At 43.0% G+C, this 21,130-nt stretch overlaps 1 protein-coding gene across 1 annotated transcript in view; it reads right to left on the reverse strand.

Annotated features, from left to right (window-relative positions):
- Positions 1–21,130, reverse strand: part of LOC123512739 (protein KIAA0100-like) — an 83,923-nt gene that overhangs the window by 54,796 nt on the left and 7,997 nt on the right. The window contains 13 exon segments of the mRNA XM_045269308.1: positions 429–556; positions 1,922–1,980; positions 3,208–3,381; positions 3,959–4,127; positions 4,964–5,090; positions 5,092–5,101; positions 7,039–7,190; positions 8,105–8,679; positions 9,554–9,688; positions 16,685–16,800; positions 17,695–17,818; positions 18,518–18,697; positions 19,153–19,353. Of these exon segments, the coding sequence (XP_045125243.1) occupies positions 429–556; positions 1,922–1,980; positions 3,208–3,381; positions 3,959–4,127; positions 4,964–5,090; positions 5,092–5,101; positions 7,039–7,190; positions 8,105–8,679; positions 9,554–9,688; positions 16,685–16,800; positions 17,695–17,818; positions 18,518–18,697; positions 19,153–19,353 (2,150 nt within the window).

The following is a 21,130-nucleotide window of genomic DNA, read 5'->3' on the forward strand; positions in this document are numbered from 1 at the left end:
TAGTAGTAGTAGTAGTAGTAGTAGTAGTAGTAGTAGTGGTGATGGTGGCAGTATAGAATAGTGTTAGGTAGTAGTAGTAGTAGTAGTAGTAGTAGTAGTAGTAGTAGTAGTAGTAGTAGTGGTGGTGGTGGTGGTGGTGGTGGTACAGAATAGTGTTAATAATTCACTGAGTAACATGTTGAAAGCCAGGGACAAAATGACAGAGAGGGGAAGCAAGGCGAGATGAGCTTTTTGTTTTTTCTTTAATGTTCATACTGTTCCTTTCCTGTGCCTGATTATGTGATAAACAAAACTTTTAAGTGGTGGTGGTGGTGGTGATAATTCAGTAAGTGTTTCTGTTCTCTTTACACTTGGTTCTTTGTGATAAGGCCATAACATCAAACTTAACCCACCCCATCTCTCTCTCTCTCTCTCTCTCTCTCTCTCACCATGACTTGTTCTGCTTGAGGGTGAGTTCCGGCACAGTCTCTCTCTCCTCCCTCACTTCCCTGGAATTGAGCGCCCTGGACAGCTTGCCGCCACTCAGGGACATGATCTTGTGCTGGTCGAAGTGAACCTGTGGAGAGAGAGAGAGAAATTTATCTTTGAACACTTCCAAATATATACACAGGAGGGAGACAAGTTCATATTTACATACATACACACATACTGTAGGTCCTCCTTATACGGTACTTCGTTATCCGATAAATTCACAGTTACGGTGCTTGGTAATTACTACCCTCGATTCTGTTTACGGTAAGAAAACTTCAGGGATACGGTACCCGGTGGTGTTTTGTTTGCAGCGTACCGTAGCGCCACCACACCACCGCACCACCACGCCGCGCCGCCACCACCACCACAATCAGTCTCTTCCCACGTTTCTCACTGAACACAATTGAAGACCTTACGGCGTTTTTTTTTTTTTTTTTTTTTTTTTTTTTGTGGATATTATGACTAAAGGCTGAAATCCCTACTGTCCCTTAGCCTCGGGAGGGACATCATCTGATAGAATACGTGGCGAGTGAAAGGTAAATAAAAGTACTTTTTGTTTATTTCTTCTCCACAGTACTTTACATTTTTTATATGACTATTTTCATGTATTTTCATGTCTGTATGGGTGACTTTTGACGTTCTGGAACACATTCCCTATTTTACATGTTATAATGGGTTCAGTATACGGTAATTTCGATTTGTGGTAAGGTTTTCAGGAACACATATGTACCGTATAACGAGGACTTACTGTACATACATACATACATACATACAGAGATGAAGATACAATCATTCATACACACATACACACAACATGAAAAAAAGACCTTATAGGCAGAGAGAGAGAGAGAGAGAGAAACAGAACCAAACAGACAGAGAGAAACACAAACAGACAGAAACATAGAGACAAAAACAGAAACACAGACAGACAGAGAGACAGAGACAGACAGACAGTCAGAAAAAAGATATCAGAAAGAAAAAAAAAAAATACAACAAAGATCTACTGAGGTACTGGCATCAGAAAAAAAAATAAAAATGAGACTCTAGAACTGAAGGAAGATTAAAAAAGTAACTAAAATCAAAGCTAGACAGATCATGGTAGTAGAAGTAATAGTAGTAGTAGTAGTAGTAGTAGTAGTAGTAGTAGAAGTAGTAGTAGCATCATTTTTTCTTTTTATATCCAAGAGAGGCACTGGATAACAAAAATAAGGAAAAATAGGTCAACTGAGGCACTAATCTCTAAGGAAAAGGCCAAAATAAGGGTCTAAAATTGAAGGGTATGTGTCTTGAAATCTTGAGATGAAGTGACAGGAAGGAGGAAACACAGAAGCAGGCAGGGAGTTCCAGAGTGTGCCAGAAAAAGGAATGGGTGTGGTGGTGGTGATAGTAGTAGTAGGAGTAGGAGTAGGAGGAGGAGGAGTAGGAGTAAGAGTAGTATTGTGTGTCTCACCTGAAGTTCCTCAGACTGGCAGGATATCCTTCCATTAGCCATTAGATAAGTCAAATCACCTGTGGAAACAAACACCATTATTATCAACACCACCACCATCATCACCACCACCATTACCACCACCACCACCACCACCATTACCATCACCACCATTACCATCATCACCATTACCATCACCACCACCATCACAATTTGAGAATAGAGGAAGCTGTAACTCACACAGAAATATACACAGAAGCCAGACAAGCTGAAGAGAAGCCAGTGAGAGTGAAAGAAGCTCAACTCACCCACAATGAAGCCAGAGAAGCTGAAGAGAACTAATTTGAGAGTAAAGAAAGCTTCACCCAGAAATGTAAATAGAAGCCAGAGAAGCTGAAGAAGAGAAGCCAAGGAGAAGTGAAGGAAGCTTAACTTACCCAGAATGAAGCCAGAGAGAGCTGGAGAGAACTAATTTGAGATAAAGAAAGCTTCACCCAGAAATGTAAACAGAAGCCAGAAAAACTGAAGAGGAGAAGCCAGTAAAAGTGACAGAAGCTTAACTCACCCAAAATGAAGCCAGAGAAGCTGAAGAGAACTAATTTGAGAGTAGAGGAAGTTGTAACTCACTTAAAATGTAAATAGAAGCCAGAGAAGCTGAAGAGAAAAAAAATGAGTGAAAGAAGCTTAACCCAACCAGAAGAGAAAAAGAAGATGAGGAAAAGAAGCCAATAATAGTGAAGGAAGCTCAACTCAATCAAAATTAAGCCAGAGAAACTGAAGAGAACTAATCTGAGAGTAGAGGAAGCTGTAACTCACCAAAATATGTAAACAGAAGCCAGAAGAAAAAAAAAAAAGAAGCCAATGAAGCTGAAGAGAACTAATTTGAGAGTAGAGGAAGTTGTAACTCACAGAAATGTAAATAGAAGCCAGAGAAGCTGAAGAGAAGCCAAAGAGAGTGAAAAAAGCTTAACTCACCCACAAGAGAGAGAGAGAGAGAGAGAGAGAGAGAGAGAGAGAAGCCAATGAGAGTGAATGAAGCTAAAACTCACCCAGAAATATAAAATAGAAGCCAGAGAAGCTGAAGAAGAGAAGTGATGAAGAGTGAAGGATGCTTAACTCACCCAGAAAAAGCCAGTGAGAAGTAAATGAAGCTGAAGAGAACTAATTAAAGTGAAGAAGCTTAACTTACCCATAATGAAGTCTAGACAAGCTGAAGAGAAGCCAATGAGAGTGAATGAAGCTTAACTCACCCAGAAGGAAGCCAGTGAAGCTGAGAAGAAGCCAGAGTGAAATGAAGCTCAACTCACCCAGAATAAAGCACATGTGGTGACGATGAGACAGCTCGGCACCAATCCTGATGTCACCCCTTGCTAGAATCTGCAGCTTCAGTCCACCCTGCTCCTCCCCGCCTTCCTCCTGCGCTCCTCCTCCTCCTCCTCCTGCAGCCCCACCCTCTGTCATCCCTTCCTGACCTCTTAAACCTGATGGAAGTACAAGAAATATTTGATAAGGCTTTTTTTTCTTTTATTTATTTATTTATTTATTTGCAGGAAGGACAACTGGCCAAGGGTAACAAAGAAAAAAAAAAGTCCACTGGGTTGCAAGTTCCCTTAAAGGTCAAGTGAATTACCCAAAATTAAGGGACAAGTATCAAGAAATAGTAGAAAAATTTGGTGGGAAGGTTAAAATTATTATCATTATTATCATTATTACTATTTTTTTTTTTCTCTCTTTCTTGGTGCATAAGTTGTGTTCAAGATCTTTCCTACCATACATTTATTGCTTTCCAAAGGCTTTATTTTATGTAATGATGTTTTTTTTTTCTAACCCTTCAGTACTGGGATGCTTTTTCTAGGATGTTTTTGTCCTTAGATAATTTTATTGACAGAATATTAATGGCCACAGTCTTTACTATCTTCATCTCCACCTGAGTTTCTGAAGCTATGTAAAATCACCAAATAGTCTCTCTCTCTCTCTCTCTCTCTCTCTCTCTCTCTCTCTCTCTCTCTCTCTCTCTCTCTCTCTCTCTCTCTCTCTCTCTCTCTCCATGTATCTCACCTTGTGTGTGCCTAAGTGTGTTGAGGCAGGCCTGGAGTTCCTGTGCCAGCGTGAGGAGGGTCATGTGTGTGGTGGTGGACCAGGTGAGGTGCAGCTGGTCACACACACTCACCAGCAAGTCACCATTCACGTTCTCCACCACCACTTCACTCACCTGCCCACACTCCCCTGCAATGTGAAGATGGTGAAGTGGTGATTAAAATTTAGATTGGTGATTAGTTTGGGTTGATTTTTGTGGTGAATGGTGATGATGTAAGTTCAAATTAATGGCTTAGTGGTGAGAAAAGGTTGGGTTTAGTAAGTTTTTTTTTTTTAAGTCTTTCATTACTGGGACGCATTTTTACTTTGAGTTTTGGGTGTAATTAGACAATTTTATTCACATTAAGAAGGGTCCATGGAGGTCAGAAGAATAATGGCAGCAGTCTTCACTATTTTAATCTCTTCAGTACTGGGACACATTTTTTACCTTGAGATTTGGGTGTAATTACAAGATTTTAGTTACATTAGGAAGGGTCTATGGAGGTCAGAAGATTAATGGCCACAGTCTTCATTATATAATCCCCCACATGAGTGTCTGAAGTTGTATAAAATCACCAAATAGTAAACAAAAGGTATATCAAAACACATCTTAGTACTGAAGGGATTAAAGATACTAATAATAAAAATACTTCCTGCAATCTCTCTCTCTCTCTCTCTCTCTCTCTCTCTCTCTCTCTCTCTCTTTCACAATCAGAACAGTGGAAATTTGACAAGCTGTACTGCTCTCCTCTCTCTCTCTCTGTTCTCTCTCTCTCTCTCTCTCTCTCTCTCTCTCTCTCTCTGGTTTAGTTTAGTTGGGTGTTGTATTCATTTTTACCACATGTTATTGTTTGGTTTGCTTGCTTTTGTTTATGCCTCTCTCTCTCTCTCTCTCTCTCTCTCTCTCTCTCTCTCTCTCTCTCTCTCTCTCTCTCTCTCTCTCTCTCTCTCTCTCTCTCTCTCTCTCTCTCTCTCTCTCACACTCACCTTGATCTCTGAGGACTTGACACATGAATACTGAGTGCCAGAGGGGACAAAGCGAACCAGTTTGGTGCCGCTGATCACTGTCTTGAAGTTCCCCGCTGCCTTTTTGCTCTCCAGACTGTCAACGCGCCATGATGGACACTAAAGGTCATAAAGATCATTGTTAACTTTGTAGGGGGAAAAATAATGATGCGGATTTTGTGTTCTAACCTTTTCAGTACTGGGACACATTTTTCCCTTGAGTTTTGGGTGTGATTAGATGATTTTATTGACATTAGGAAGGGTCTATGGAGGTCAGAAGATTAATGGCCACAGTCTTCACTATTTTAATCTTTTCAGTATTGAAATGCATTTTTATCTTGAGTTTTGGGTGTGATTAGACCATTTTTTTGACATTAGGAAGGTCTATGGAGGTCAGAAGATTAATGGCCACAGTCTTCACTATTTTAATCCCCCACACAAGTTTCTGAAGCTGTGTAAAATTCTCAAGTAGTAAGCAGAAAGAATATGAAAATGTGGCAAGGTACTGAAGGGATTAATGCTTTGGTAACAAGAGTGGCTTTACTTTACATGAACCTAAAGGAGAATGTGAAATAAATAAGGACAACCAGAACATCTTTAAGAGGGAGGTTTCAAGACTTTTTTTTTGTCCCAGATTATTGGCTACCTAGGCCAGCTTCCCCTACTCCATTAAAAGAAGAAAAGAAGAAAAAAAAAGCATGATTTGTTAAGGACATTGTGAACTTTGTAGAAAGAATAAGTTGGATATTGTCTTGAAAAATGAAATGGATATTCTCTTTTTATCTTGAAAGAATGAGTTTGATATTGTATTTCTTTTATCTTGTTTAGTTTACATATATAGAGAAAAAGGTGAAATTGATGGGAAGAATAGACATAACATGATTTCCTTAAGGTCACTTAACTTTGTAGGGTAAATAATGAAGTGGATATTGTGTTTTTGATCTTCTGTTAACAAGAGTGGGTTTGCTTTACATGTATAGAGGAGAAGGTGAAATAGAAAGAAAGGTTACCAGAACATAATTTCTTTAAGGTGTTGTGAACTTTGTAGGGGAAAAAATTTGATCAATATTGTGTTTTTAATCTTCTGTTTTTTTTTTTTTTTTTTTTTTTACATTACAAGGGCACTGGCCAAGGGCAAACAAAGTGTTGGAAAAAAAAAATCCCGCTGGTTGCCAGGCCCTGTTAAGAGGAAAGTAGAAAGAGAAAACAAAAAATCTAAAAGGAGGGTCCAGTTAACGTAAGAGGTGTCTTGACACTCCTCTTTTGAAAGAGTTTAAGTCATAGGCAGGTGGAAATACAGACACAGGTAGAGAGTTCCAGAGTTTACCAGTGTTTACTTTACATGTATATAATAGAATGTGAAATAGATAGGAAAGATTGACAGAACATGACACACATGTCATGACACACATGTCATGACATGACATTCACATTGGGGTGAACAGCTATATGAATTTATTCACTGATGATGCAAAGTTGCTAAAAGTTATCAAAACCAGAGAGGACTGTCTGCTGTTGCAGGAAGATATAAACAAGATCTATGAATGGAGCAAGAAGTGGAAATTGGAGTTCAATGCCAAGAAATGTCACATAATGGAACTAGGAAAGAGTAAGAGAAGACCAGTATACAAGATTGCTACAAAGATGGTGCTGGAATTAAAGGACCTCACATATGAAGAACGACTGAAGGAAATGGGACTGCCAACCTTACAGGATAGAAGAGAATGTGGGGACCTAATAACAATGTATAAGATAGTAAATGATATTGAAAAGATAGACAAAGAATACCTGGTGCTGTTGGCGGAAGAGGATGGAAGGACAAGAGGACATAAAAAGAAGATCCGGATGAGGCAGTGTGTGAAGGATGTTGGAAAATACAGTTTTCCACACAGAACAGTGAAAAAATGGAATGCATTGGATAATGGAATTGTTGCAGGACATAGTGTGCATAACTTTAAAGAAAAATTAGATAAATGAAGATATGGAGACAGGATACTATGAGCCCCGCTCGAACCCTGTACAATACAACTAGGTAAATACACACACACAGACCTTACCTTTCTGCTCCGAGACAGCGAACACATTGATGTTGGTACACTTGGCGCTAATATTGCTGAACACCTCACCGCCTCTTTCCACCTGCGGCTCCACTCCTCTCTGCGTCCTTCCCCGAGGCCTCCTGGAACATGACCTGATCTGCTGGAAGTATCTGGCAGGGAGGAGAAGAGTGGGTGGAGGTAACTGTGGTGACTTCCTCATCTTAACCTCTTCAATACTAGCACACATTTTTATCTTGAGATTTGTGTACGATTAAACCATTTTATTGACATTAAGAAGGGTCTATGGTGGTCAGAAGATTAATGGCTACAGTCTTCACTATTCTAATTCTCACATAAGTTTCTGAAACTGTGTAAAATTGCCAAATAGTAAACAAAATGAATGTGGGAACACGTCATGGTACTGAAGGGGTTAAGAGAGAGAGAGAGAGAGAGAGAGAGAGAGAGAGAGAGAGAGAGAGAGAGAGAGAGAGAGAGAGAGAGAGAGAGAGAGAGAGAGAGAGAGAGAGAGAGAGAGAGAGAGAGAGAGAGAGAGAGAGAGAGAGAGAGTGTGAGTGTTTGGGTGTAATTTCATTTTAGCCAGTCTGGAGGTGTTGGGGTGTGCTATTGTTATTGTTGTCCTTAACCCCTTCAGTACCAGGATGCGTTTCCATATTTATTCTGGTTACTATTTAGTGACTTTACACGGTTTCAGAGAGTGAAATAGTGAAAATTCTGGTCAGTAATCTTCTGACCTCCATAGACCCTTTCTAATGTCAATAAAATGGTCTGTCTAATCACATCCAAAACTCAAGGTAAAAATGTGCCCCAGTACTGAAGAGATTATTTTCTTTTACTTTTTTTTTTCATAGGAAGGGAAATCCAGCCAAGGGCAACAAAATTATTGAACTAAAATGCCCACTTATATGCCAGTTCCCATGCAGTGTCAAGAGAGTTAGCCAAAAGAATGGCATAAATGTCTTGAAGCTTCCATCTTATATGAAATCAGGTTTTATCATGTGGTAGCTTTCATTTAACTGTAAGAAAATTCACACACACTCACACACACACACACACACACACACACCTGAAGAGAGTGGTAAGCAGCGTAGCTAGCTCAGGGCTCCACTCCAGCTGCACATTGTCAATCAGCGCCTCGGCCTGCAGCGGCGGCAGCGTCTCCCTCACCACCTTACTGCTGGCGGTGGCGTTGGCAGCGGTGGTGGCAGCAGTTGCGGTGGTGGTGGAAGGGGGTGGGCCAGAGGAGGAGAGTTGCACTAGACACAGACCCACATAGGCAGGCGTTCCCCACACGTGCGTCCTCTTTGGTGCTGCTGCTGCTGCTGAGGAGGACACAGTCGGGGCAACACTGTGCTTCACCGAGCCTAGAGTGGACACCAGAGACTCCAGGATGAGCTCCCCAGCCACCTGTGCCACCCACTGGGACACGGCCACACTGAACCGGGCGTGCTGGAGGCTGGTGCGGCCATGAGAGGAGCCAGCCATAGACGCACCACAACTCACATCCCACAACTCCACAATCAGACCCACACAGTAACGCTGCAGGAACGCACTGGCCATCCCTCCTCCCCTGCTACTCCTGCTGTTGTTGTTGCTGCTGCTGTGTCTTGCTGTGCGCTCCTTGGCTTGGCTGTCCACAGCCTGCACACACACACACACACACACACACACACACACACACACACACACACACCATTGGTTAGTGACTTGCTGTGTTTTGGTTTTTCTTATTGCTAACTTCCATCACTGATTTCTAATTACTAGCTTGGTTCGTCTATCTATTACTTGTTTGCATGGTTGCCTTTTTCATTACTAGCTTGGTTCGTCTAGCTTTTATTGCCGATTTAAATGGTTCCCTTTTTCATTATTAGTTTGCTTGTTCTACCTTCTATTGTTGATTTGCATGGTTGTTTTTTATTACCAGTTTGCATGACTGCTTTCTCTAAGGTCTGACTATCTACTGTCATCATCACAATCAATACTTACTTCACCACTTACTTTTTTTTTTTTTTATATATACCATGTGGGCTTTTCACGGGAATTTCTGGGCTAAAGGGGATACTTTTTGTAGTACCTCCTATCTCAAAGCCCACCCACTAGGAAACCGTTACCCCAAGTGAGGAAGCCCAACCTACACTCGGACCGTGGACAGAATTTGAACCCGTGCGCTTGAAGACCCCTCGGACCCCAAAGCACGCATGGTTCCACTGTACCACGGTGACCCCTCACTGTACCACACTGTACACACTTGCTTACTTACCCTACACACACCAATGGTTAATGACTTACTCCATTCCCGTTTTCTTTTAATTTAGTATTCAATAATTTCCACACACAACTTCAGTATTAAACGACGATAAGTGACTAATGCTTCTTCCATATCATAAAACACCTACACTCACACACACATTTCTGCATTAACTGACAAGCAACAACTTCATAAAATATCTACCTATGAATCTTTACTATAAATTCTCTCTCTCTCTCTCTCTCTCTCTCTCTCTAACATACTCACACAGGGGGGCAGGTGAGGCATGGGTGGGTCTCTGTGGCGGGCGAGGTAGGTGGTCCACACAGCCAAGTCTCGGTCGTCATAGGAGATGTGAAGCCAGCGGAACTCACTCTTCATGTTGACGCGATCACCAATGAACTGTCAAGGAGATAGAGGCACCAATATATCACCAATACATTGTGAAGGAGATAGAGACACCAAGATATAAGTGTGTATGTGTGGAAAGATAGGGGTGAATGTTGGCGACTGACCTGACCTGACCTGACCTGACCTGACCTAACCTAACTTAACTTAACATAACTATGCCTAATACAACATAACTAAGCTGAGAACACATGTTGTGAATCTTAGCAACTTTGTCTTTAATCTAACCAAACGTAACTTTATACAACTCAACTCAACTAAGCTTTCCATGTACCCTTACCTAATTTAACCTGAATAAACTTCAAATTCAACCAAAAATAAGTAAATCTAATCTAGCCACACTTAACCTAACCTAACCCAACCTAACTAAGTTTTCCCATGTAACCTAACCAAACTTTAAAATCAACCTAACCTAACCTATCCAGACATAACTTAACCCAGGTGTGGGCAAACTATGGCCCGATGCGACTCGCTAAGGGAATCCATGCGACCCGACAAATGTTAGTAAATTTGAAAGAGCAAGTTAATAAACAATGCCAAATAGTATTGTGAGCATTTCATTTTCTTCCCGCAAGTGAGCACATGTGTGTGAGAGTGGCTTTTTCTTTAGAAAACTTATATTTCATATTTTTAATATTAATGATTTTGGGTTCATATACTATGCAGCCCTATAAGATTGTGGGTTTTTTTTATGTGGTCCTAGCACTGAAAAGTTTGCCCATCCCTGACTTAACCTAACCTAACCAAACCTTCATATACAACTGTTCTTTCACTTCCAAGAATATATATATATATATATATATATATATATATATATATATATATATATATATATATATATATATATATATATATATATATATATATATATATATATATATATATATATATATATATATATATATATATATATATATATATATATATATATGTACAGAAGTCCTCGTTATACGGTACATATGCGTTCCTGAAAACCTTACCCCAAATCGAAATTACCATATACCAAACCCATTATAACATGTATTAATACAGGATGTGTTCCAGCACATTGAAAGTCACCCCTACAGACACGAAAATACATGAAAACAGTCATACAAAAAAAGTACTGCACAGAAGAAATAAACAGAAAATGTTTCTATTCACCTTTCACTTGCCACGTATTCTATCAGATGATGTCCCTCCCGAGGCTAAGGGACAGTAGGGATTTCAGCCTTACTCATCTTCCGCTGAGTGGGCAGACGAGGATGAGAGTGAGGCGGGAGGCTCAAAACCTCAAACGCGTCCTTGTCTGCACTGTCGGAAGCAGATGTGGAAGGGAAAGCTGTAGCAGGGTCACGTTTAACTGGTTTGAAGAAAGAAGACATCGAGATACGGCCAACTGTAGCAGGGACGGCAGGTGTGACAGGGAGCAGGTGTGACAGGGACAGCAAGTGTGACAGGGACGGCATGTCTGACTGGCTTGAACAATGAGTAGATGGAGAACTGTTTGGCCTTTCTTGTTTTTTCATCATAGATTTCTTGATAAATCTTGACACTTTTCTCTACGTCATGAGCCACTTTGCTACTCCTGGCAGGATTTGGGTCACATTCCTTCAGGGTTTCCAGGGCTTTTTCAATACCCCCGAGACATTCTCTAAGAGTTTTGATGTCCAGGCCACGCACAGGTTCTTCTTCCTCGTCTTCTTCTTTTTGTGCCCCCCGTAATGCCTTGTCTAGCTCTATAAGTTCATCATTTGAGAGAGGTTCAGCATGGCTTTCCAAAAGATCTTGAACATCATCATCATCAACTTCATCGAAGCCAGCCCTATGGCACAGATTTACGATGTCATTTCTGATCGCACCGATGTCGTCTTTACCGACGCCTGGGAAGTCATGCGCGCATTCTGGCCATACTTTCTTCCACGCCAAGTTCATGGTAGACGTCTTCACTTCGTCCCAAGATGACTTGATGTTGTCTAGGGCGTGCTTGATGTTATACGACTTCCACCATTCTCTGATAGTGGGCTTGCCAGGCCCATCTGTGCCCTTTATCAGTTGTTGCATAGTTTGCCGCTGGTAGTAGGCTTTAAATGTCTTGATGACTGTCTGATCCATGGGTTGGATCAGAGCTGTGGTGTTTGGGGGGACAGATATGATGTGAAATAGTCCTGGTGCACTGAAGTGGTCAGCCATGCCTTCAGATTTGATTTCCATACCACAGGTAAGTATTGCTCTGTGGTGGTTCGTGGTTAACCACCACTTGCCGCAAACATCCTAACTGCCTACTGCCACTCCAACAACAACCCAACCAGTCCCTACCGCCCCTCGCAATGGACGACGAAGCTTCGGCGACTCGAAACAGCTCGAGGAGTGCTTCGATAGGCTTTTGACGGCGGGAGCGCGCGCCGAGGGCTGGACAGAGGAAGTCAGCTGTCCACCTCAGCAACACCACCCTCTCTCACCCTTGGACCTTCACGACGCCAGTCCTGTTCTCCCGCTATTCTGTCACTGTTTGTGATTCAGCATTAAATTAGTTTATTGGGGTTCCTACGAGTCTGCCTTTCCCCGCACCTGACAGTATTTCTACATTGGTGACCCCGGAGTGACACCATGGCGGAGAAAGTCAAGTTGCCCCCCTTCACACCTGACGTTGATGGGTGGCTTACACACGTGGAGGCCATTCTGGCAGGTCGAAGCCTTGACCAAAAGCAGAAACATAATGCTCTTGTTTTGCACTACCAACGGACGTCGTCTATAAGGTGCGGGAGCCTGTCGTCCATCCGCCGACGAAGAAGCCATTTGATAACCTCAAGGAAGCTCTGATTCAGTGTTACAAGAAGCCTGACCACGTCTACTTTAACGAGCTCCAGAAACTGGTGTTGGGTGACGACCCTCCATCTTCTCTGTGGTACCGAATGACTGCAATCAACTCATGGTGCACCACACCGCTCCCAGACCCTCTCCTGTGCCAGTTCTTACTTCGTAAGTTACCTACTGATGTGCAGGTAGCTTTAGCCATGCTCAACCCTACAGTCAACCAAGAAACTTTCCTGTCTACGGCTGACCGTGCATGTGAGCACGCACGTCTGAGAGAGGAATCTACCAGGATGTCTCCTGATGTTTGTGCTGTTCCAGAGTTCCTACCATGCTCATCCTTCTGCTCATACAACTCTGTGCAGTGAATAAAACCTCGAGCGACGGTACAAGTGCAGTGCCTCATGACGATAATCCAATTGGTGCGGTGGCCAGTGTTAAGGCTGATGACAGAATTGAAAATCTTCTCAGCAGAGTCAGTAGCCTCAAGCGCTCTCTACGTCTTGTGCAAGGTCGTAATGGTGCAGCAACTCCATGCTCTGGAGACGTGTACTGGTATCATACCAAATTCGGTAGAAATGCTCACCAACGTAGACCTCCCTGTCGCATGTCGGGAAATGGACAAGGCGGGGAGTGGTAAACTCCGCCACCCCCGCCTCCCAAAAGGGTGATCTTTACGTCACCGACAGGACATCTGGCATCAGGTTTCTAGTGGATACAGGAGCAGCTGTCAGCATCCTACCTCCTTCGGAAAGCGACCGGGTAAGCACACAACCAGCCTATGATTTACTTGCAGCCAACGGCACCCTGATTGCTACTTACTGTACGAAGGTAATGTCACTAAACCTAGGTTTACAGAAGCGGTTCACTTGGCCTTTTGTAGTAACAGACATGACTCGACCCATCATCAGATACGACTGTCTCCGCCGGCACGACCTGCTAGTGGACGCTCGACGCCATTGTATGCGACATCTCCCAACGAACAGCTTCACGCGTGGGAGTACGACGCGTCAGCAGCCACAGAGCATAGTGCACGTCGCCACAATATCAAGATACCTGAGCCTTCTTCACGAGTTTCCGATCCTCACTTCCCATGATCCTATTGTTCCCGTCGAGACAACTACGGTACAACACCATATTGTAACCACCGGTCCTCCAGTATTTTTCCGTCCTCGCAGGTTGCCTCCAGAACGTCTGAAGGCAGCTAAAGAAGAATTTGCAGAGCTTCTCAAGAAGGGGGTTATCAGACCTTCCAGCAGCTGCTGGGCTTCCCCTCTCCATATGGTACCAAAACACACGGCAGGGGAATGGCAAGCATGTGGTGACTACCGTGCTCTGAACAACATCACCATACCGTACAGGTACCCCATTCCACATATCCAAGACTTTCATTCCAACCTTCATGGTGCTAGAGTTTTTTAAAAAATAGATTTAGTGCGAGCCTTTAACCAGATTCCTGTAGCTCAAGAGGATATTCCCAAAACAGCAATAATAACACCATTCGGTCTGTTTGAATATATGAAAATGTCTTTTGGTCTTCGTAATGCAGCTCAGACCTTCCAGAGATTTATGGACGTGTTACGTGGCTTCGACTTTGTCACTGCGTATATCGACGACGTATTGGTAGCTTCCAAGGATCATGCTGAGCATCTTCGGCACCTACGTCAGTTATTCCAGCGCCTGCAGTCGTATGGCATAAAGATACATCCAGCTAAGTGTGTCCTTGGTGTTGATTCGGTGGACTTCTTGGGTCACAAAGTTACCGCAGACAGCTTACGCTCCTTGCCACAAAAGGTGAATGCTACTCAAGATTTCCCTCAGCCAATGACAGAACAGAAATTGCGTGAATTCTTGGGTGTTGTTAATTATTACCATAGGTTTATACCAGGCGCTGCCAATATCTTGCGTCCACTGAATGACATGCTTGCGAGACTACAGAAGGGTTCACAAAAGGCACTTGTCTGGACTTCCGAAGGTGTGGAGTCCTTCACCGCAATCAAGAGTAAGATTGCCACAATCACTCTGCTTGCTCACCCTTCACCCTACGCCTCAACTGTTCTCACAACTGACGCATCAGCAACAGCAGTGGGTGCAGTTCTGCAACAAAAGATCAATGGTAGCCTGATGCCTCTAGCCTTTTTCTCACGACGCCTTGAATTCCAAGAACGCCGTTACAGCACGTTTGATTGTGAACTTCTTGCTGTATGCTTAGCTATTCAACACTTGAGACACTTTCTCGAAGGTCGACAGTTTCAAATTTGGACAGACCACAAACCTCTTGTTTACGCACTTACACGTAAATCTGACCATCACTCACCACGAGTTGTCAGGCAGTTATCTTACATTGCAGAGTTCACATTGGATATGAGTCATATACATGGTCATGAGAACGGTCCTGCTTATGCTCTTTCCAGGAACGTGACATCTGTTATTCCCGAGGACCCTGCGCCGGACTATGAAGAGATTGCCGCACGTCAACGCAGTGACGAGGGACTACAAAAAGCAAGACAAGGAACGTCACTTCTTCTCCAGGCCTTCAGACTCCCAGCTTCGTCGCTGCCTCTTTGGTGTGATGTCTCATGCGGACACCCGAGACCTTTCGTCCCTGCCTCTCATCGTAAATCTGTTTTCCAGTTTTTCCACAACCTTGGCCACCCTGGTACGAACGCAACGGCACGCCTACTGACACACAAGGTCGTGTGGCCTGGGATCCGGAGAGACGCTAGGAAATGGACAAGACAGTGCGAGGTATGCCAGGCTGCAAAGATTTGTAGACACACCATCACCCCTCATGAGGAGTTTTCACTGCCTAAACAGAGGTTTCAGACAGTTCATGTTGACCTGGTCGGTCCTCTTCCGCCATCCAGAGGATATTCTTACATACTAACATGTATTGATCGTTTCACCAGGTGGGCGGAAGCGATGCCTATTCCCGACGTCACGGCTGAAACTACAGCATGGGCATTCATGACTACCTGGGTGGCTAGATTTGGGGCTCCTGACACGATAATCACCGATCGAGGCGCCCAATTCGAGTCTGACCCCTGGCAACGATTGCTTCAATTTCTCGCCACTACCTGTCAGCGTACCACAGCTTACCACCCTCAATCAAACGGAATGGTAGAAAGATTTCATCACCAGCTCAAGGACGGGTTGAGGTGTTTACCACACTCATACAGGAGGGTCGATTCTCTCCCTATCGTTCTTCTCTCCATCAGAACTTCGGGTAAGGAAGACCTTCAGTGTTCATCAGCGGAGCTCACTTATGGGGAACCTCTTCGCCTACCACGTGAATTAATTTTACCTCAAGAGAACGATTATTTGGACGCTACTCGCTACGAGTTTCTCCATGCTCTACGCAGAACTATTGCCGGTCTTGTTCCTACAACACCCCGCCAGAGACAGATTCAACGCACCTACATCCCAAAGGACCTGATGCAAGCTGAGTTCGTGTTCGTCAGGCGCAGGGCCTGTTGTGGTCTGGCACGCCCATACGAAGGTCCTTACCATGTGCTGGCTAGAACTCCTAAACACTTTACCATTGATAAAAATGGATCACCTGACACTATTTCTTTGGACTCCTTGAAGCCTGCTTTGGGACATGTTTTCACCCAGCCTACTCCTTTACAGGTTATGATACTGCCATGAATCCAAGATTCGTCACCAGAGACACATCCTTCAGTTCTGGCAGCCGAGCACAGCATTAGGAATGGTCTATGAAGATCAGAAGATTAATGGCCATAATCTTCACTATTTTTAAACACATTTTTACCTTGAGCTTTTGGGTGTGATTAGATGATTCTATTGACATTAGAAAGGGTCTATGGAGATCAGAAGATTAATGGCCACAGTCTTCATTAATCTAATCCCCACAAAAGTATCTGAAGCTGTATAAAATCACCAAACAGTAACCAGAATGAATATAGAAACACAGTACTGAAGATATTGAAGCATGTAAAATAAGTAAAAAATCACCAAATAGTAACCAATATGAATATAGAAACACCACATTGAGCAACACTTCCCTCTCTCACTGCGACCGTTTTCAAAGACCACAGAAATTATTAGCCGAGTTCTAAAGAGTATTTGTCTTGTTGATAATGCAGAAAATTTGTTAACCTGTCACTAAAATTAACAGAAACATCCTTATAAAACCTGTACCAAACTTAATACATCTTTAGGTCAGCACGTCCTCACCTGTGTCTGCAAATTGAACCTGTTGAGGGTGACAAGAGAGTCGTGTGTGCCCTGGACCCGAGTGTTGTCCACCTGGAGCTCTGTGCTGAAGTCTGGGAGGAGCGCTGGCAGGTTCTCTGTATGGGGAAGACATGGAGGGTGAAGAAATATAATGGAAGGAGAAAGAGTGGGAGGGAGGGGAAGAAGATTGTGTGGTGCGGCAAAGGAGCAGGGTGAAGGAATGTGATGGAAGGAGAGAGAGAGAGAGAGAGAGAGAGAGAGAGAGAGAGAGAGAGAGAGAGAGAGAGAGAGAGAGAGAGAGAGAGAGAGAGAGAGAGAGATTGTCTGTGCAACTACTACTAAGAAAACACCTTTATTTGAGCATGGACTATTTGTGAACCAACACTGCTACTACTACTACCACCAAGACACTGCATCATTTGAGGTTGTGCTACTATTTGCAAAGGTACACTGCCACTGTTACAACACAAGCACCTCCTTTAGTCTGTTAATTCCCGGAAAAACCCCACATTGTAAAAAAAAAAAAAAAGATAAATAAACACAGGCATCATAAATAAATAAATAAATAAAACACAGCCATCTAAATAAATAAATATGCATAGCCACACTAAATAGGTAAATAAATAAAGAAAAGCCCTGAATATAAAAATAAACAAATAATACACACTACTTTTTAAGGGAACCAACATTTCGAGTGGGTCTTTTTTTATATTATTATTTTTTTTTTTTAGTTTGGCTGGTTTCCCTCCTGCATGAAAAAACAAATAAATAAAAGAATAAATAAATAAATCACAGTCACTCTTAATAAATAAATTAATTAATAAACAGTCACACTAAACAAATAAATAAATAAAGCAAGGCCACTCTAAATAAATAAATAAATAAATAAACAGCCACTCAAAAAAAAAATAAAGCATGGCCACTCTAAATAAATAAATAAATAAATAAACACAGTCACACTAAATAAATAAATAAAGCATAACCATTCTAAACCAATCAGAGCCACCCACCGAGGGCTCCTTCTCTGTTGAGGTGTGTCTGCAGGTCAATGGCAGCCAGTGTTCCCTGCAGCGCTGTCTGGCCCAGGCTGTTCATAAACTTGACTCCTATGTCCTCAATCTTCATCTGGAATTTCTGCAGACACCAGAAATAGCAATGGAAGATAGTGCCACATTGGAGGTGATGGTAGGAAAATGGTTGAAAAATAACATGTGGAGGTAATGGTAGGAAAATAAGAAGATAGTGTTATATTGAAGATAATGGTAGGAAAATAACAATGGAGATAGTGTCACAGTGAAGGTAATGGTAGAAACAACAATGGAGATAGTGTTACATTGAAGGTAATGGTTGAAAATATGGTCCACTTACACTCCTTGGCTGTGTTTCTCTGAGCAGTGTAAAGCAGTAAGACAAAGGCACAGGTGACAGCAGAGAGACAGCAGCAGTGACAGGTAATCAGCAGGTAAGACAGAACAAGTGACAGCAGAGAGATAGGAGCAGTGACAGGTAATCAGCAGGTAAGACAATGGTCAGAGTCTTCACTATTTTAATCCTCCACATGAGTTTCTGAAGGTGTGTAAAATTGCCAAATAGTAACCAGAGTGAATAAGAAGACATGTCATGGTGCTGAAGGGGTTAAAACTGCCAGTGGTCTGTCTTTCTAGTGCTGGCAAGCTTGAGCATCACAATGACTACCTTTAGTATTAGAACATGTAAACACCAACACACCACAACACAACACAACACATCACACCACACCACACCACACCATGCACACACACACACACACACACACACACACACACACACACACACACACACAGGGAGACTTACCAGGGGGAGGAAGAGCCAGTATTTGTAAAGCAGTGCCTCAGGGGAAGTGTAGGAAGGCAGGGCGGTGGGCAGGTGGGGGCTGGGCACAATGGGAGTGGCTGCCAGGGCCTTGTGTTCCAGGAAAGTAAGCAGCCTTTCTCTTATGGTGACCTGAGGCTGGCTGAGATGCACCGAGATGTTCTGTGTGTGGCAGGGAGAGGTTGTCATGTCTTTTGAAGTGTTGCAAATTGATATCATGTGTGTGTTTAGAACTCATAATACTCCAGATAGCCTCAGTAACTCTCTCTTTCATACGTCCTGTTTGTTATACCCTTTAAAATACTCAAAACACTCCAGATAGCCTCACTAAGTCTCTCTTTCATATGTCCTCTTTGTTGTAAGACTCCTAAAATACTAATACACATTTGAGTGCCATTTGGTTCATCTGAATTGCCAATCACTCACACATCTCTACTTGTTCTTTTTGTTCTTTTCTACAGCCACTTATCATCTGGGTAGAAAATTTTAAGTCTACTCTGTTTTTACTTGTCTTCTTTCCTGTCGATGCTTATAAAGATTTAATGTGTCAGTAACTCTCTCTTTTTATATTCACAAGTTCAGTAGAATCAAAGCCACACATCCACCAGTCCCCTCACCTCCATGGCAGCAATAGTCTCAGCATTCACCTCCACTGACAGCTTGAGGGAGCCAGCACACTCCATCAATGAAGGGTCCTGGCTGCCCCCCAGTGACTGCATCCCTCGCCTCTCTCCACCACTACTACTGCTACCACTGCTGCTGTTCTCCCAGGCGTGTTGCAGCACCTGGACTGATGCGCCGGTTATGCTGCCAATCAACTGTGGAAAGTGCAGCATTGGGTTAGTTAATTGTCTGTGTGTGTGTGTGTGTGTGTGTGTGTGTGTGTGTGTGTGTGTGTGCAACTTATACTACTACAATGAAATCTAGTCACAGAATTTAAATGTCCCACACACGTGCACACACACACACACACACACACACACACACACACACACACACACACACACACACACACACACACACACACACACACACACACCATTACCAATACTTTATCCTTCTCTCTACATCCTGCCAAGCTTCTATACACACACACACACACACACACACACACACACACACACACACACACACACACACACACACACAGAGAGAGAGAGAGAGAGAGAGAGAGAGAGAGAGAGAGAGAGAGAGAGAGAGAGAGAGAGAGAAAGAGAGATAAAGAAAGAGAAAGAGAGAGAGAGAGAGAGAGAGAGAGAGAGAGAGAGAGAGAGAGAGAGAGAGAGAGAGAGAGAGAGAGAGAGAACCCGTAAATATCACAAACAACGTCAAATTAAACCAATCCCACACTCAATCACTGTGGATAGAGACAATGAACACACAAACACACAAGCATACAGCACAAACCACCTTCAATTCATCACTCCCTCCCCTGCTGAACCACAACAAACAAAGGCACTGAAGGAATGAACAAAATAAATTCACCTTTTTTGTCATTCTAAACCAAACAAACAGCAACTTCCAACACTCACTAATGGGAACATTGCTGCGGGAAATGGAAATACGCTACAATGAGGGTGGTCAGGTTAGGTTAGGTTAGGGAGGGAGGGAGGGAGAGAGAGAGAGAGAGAGAGAGAGAGAGAGAGAGAGAGAGAGAGAGGAGAGGAGAGGAGAGGAGAGGAGAGGAGAGGAGAGGAGAGGAGAGGAGAGGAGAGGAGAGGAGAGAGAGAGAGAAAGAGAGAGAGAAAAGAGAGAGAGAGAGAGGAGAGGAGAGAGGAGAGGAGAGGAGAGGAGAGGAGAGAGAAGAGAAAAGAGAGGAGAGGAGAGGAGAGGAGAGAAAAGAGAGGAGAGAAGAGAAAAGGAAGAGGAGAGAACAAAGAAGAGAAACAAGACGAGAAGAGAGTTAGATTAAGGAACATTAGGTTAGGTTAGGTTAGGTTAGGTTAGGTTAGGGTGGAGAGCATGCAGTCTTACCAATGTAGTACAAGACACAGATCAACAAAGCACTGGAATAGTAAGAACAGCATGCAGTGTTGTAGGGACCGGCACCTCAGTGAACTTTTTTTCCTTTTTTCTTTTTTCAACTTATATTTTTTCCTCTTGGCCAGTATTCCCTCTTTCATCAAAAAAAAAAAAAAAAAGGGTACAAGACACATATCAATAAAGCAGTAAATAGTAACAATAAAAAAAAGCACGCAGCATCAACAACACACAAAACACAGACCGGTAAAGCAGCAGATGGTAACAACAGCATGCAGCATTACCACGACACAAGAGACACATGAATAAGGCAGTAGGTCGTAACAGTAGCATGCAGCATTACCAAGACACAAGAGAGATGAATAAGGCAGTAGGAAGTTACAATAACAACAGCATACAGTGTTGGCAAGATACAAAAGCACAGATCAACAACAGGATACAGTGTTACCAAGATGAAAAAAAAGCATAGATGAATAACAGCATGCAGTTGGCAATATACAAAGCACAGATGAACAATAGCAATGCAGTGTTGGCAAGGTACAAGACACAGTTGAAGTGGTCTGGGTTACTGACATAGGGCACCACACATGCACGACCCCACCAGCGCCCCAGCGA

This window comes from Portunus trituberculatus, chromosome 34, assembly GCF_017591435.1.
Source record: "Portunus trituberculatus isolate SZX2019 chromosome 34, ASM1759143v1, whole genome shotgun sequence".
NCBI classification, from domain to species: Eukaryota; Metazoa; Arthropoda; class Malacostraca; order Decapoda; family Portunidae; genus Portunus; species Portunus trituberculatus.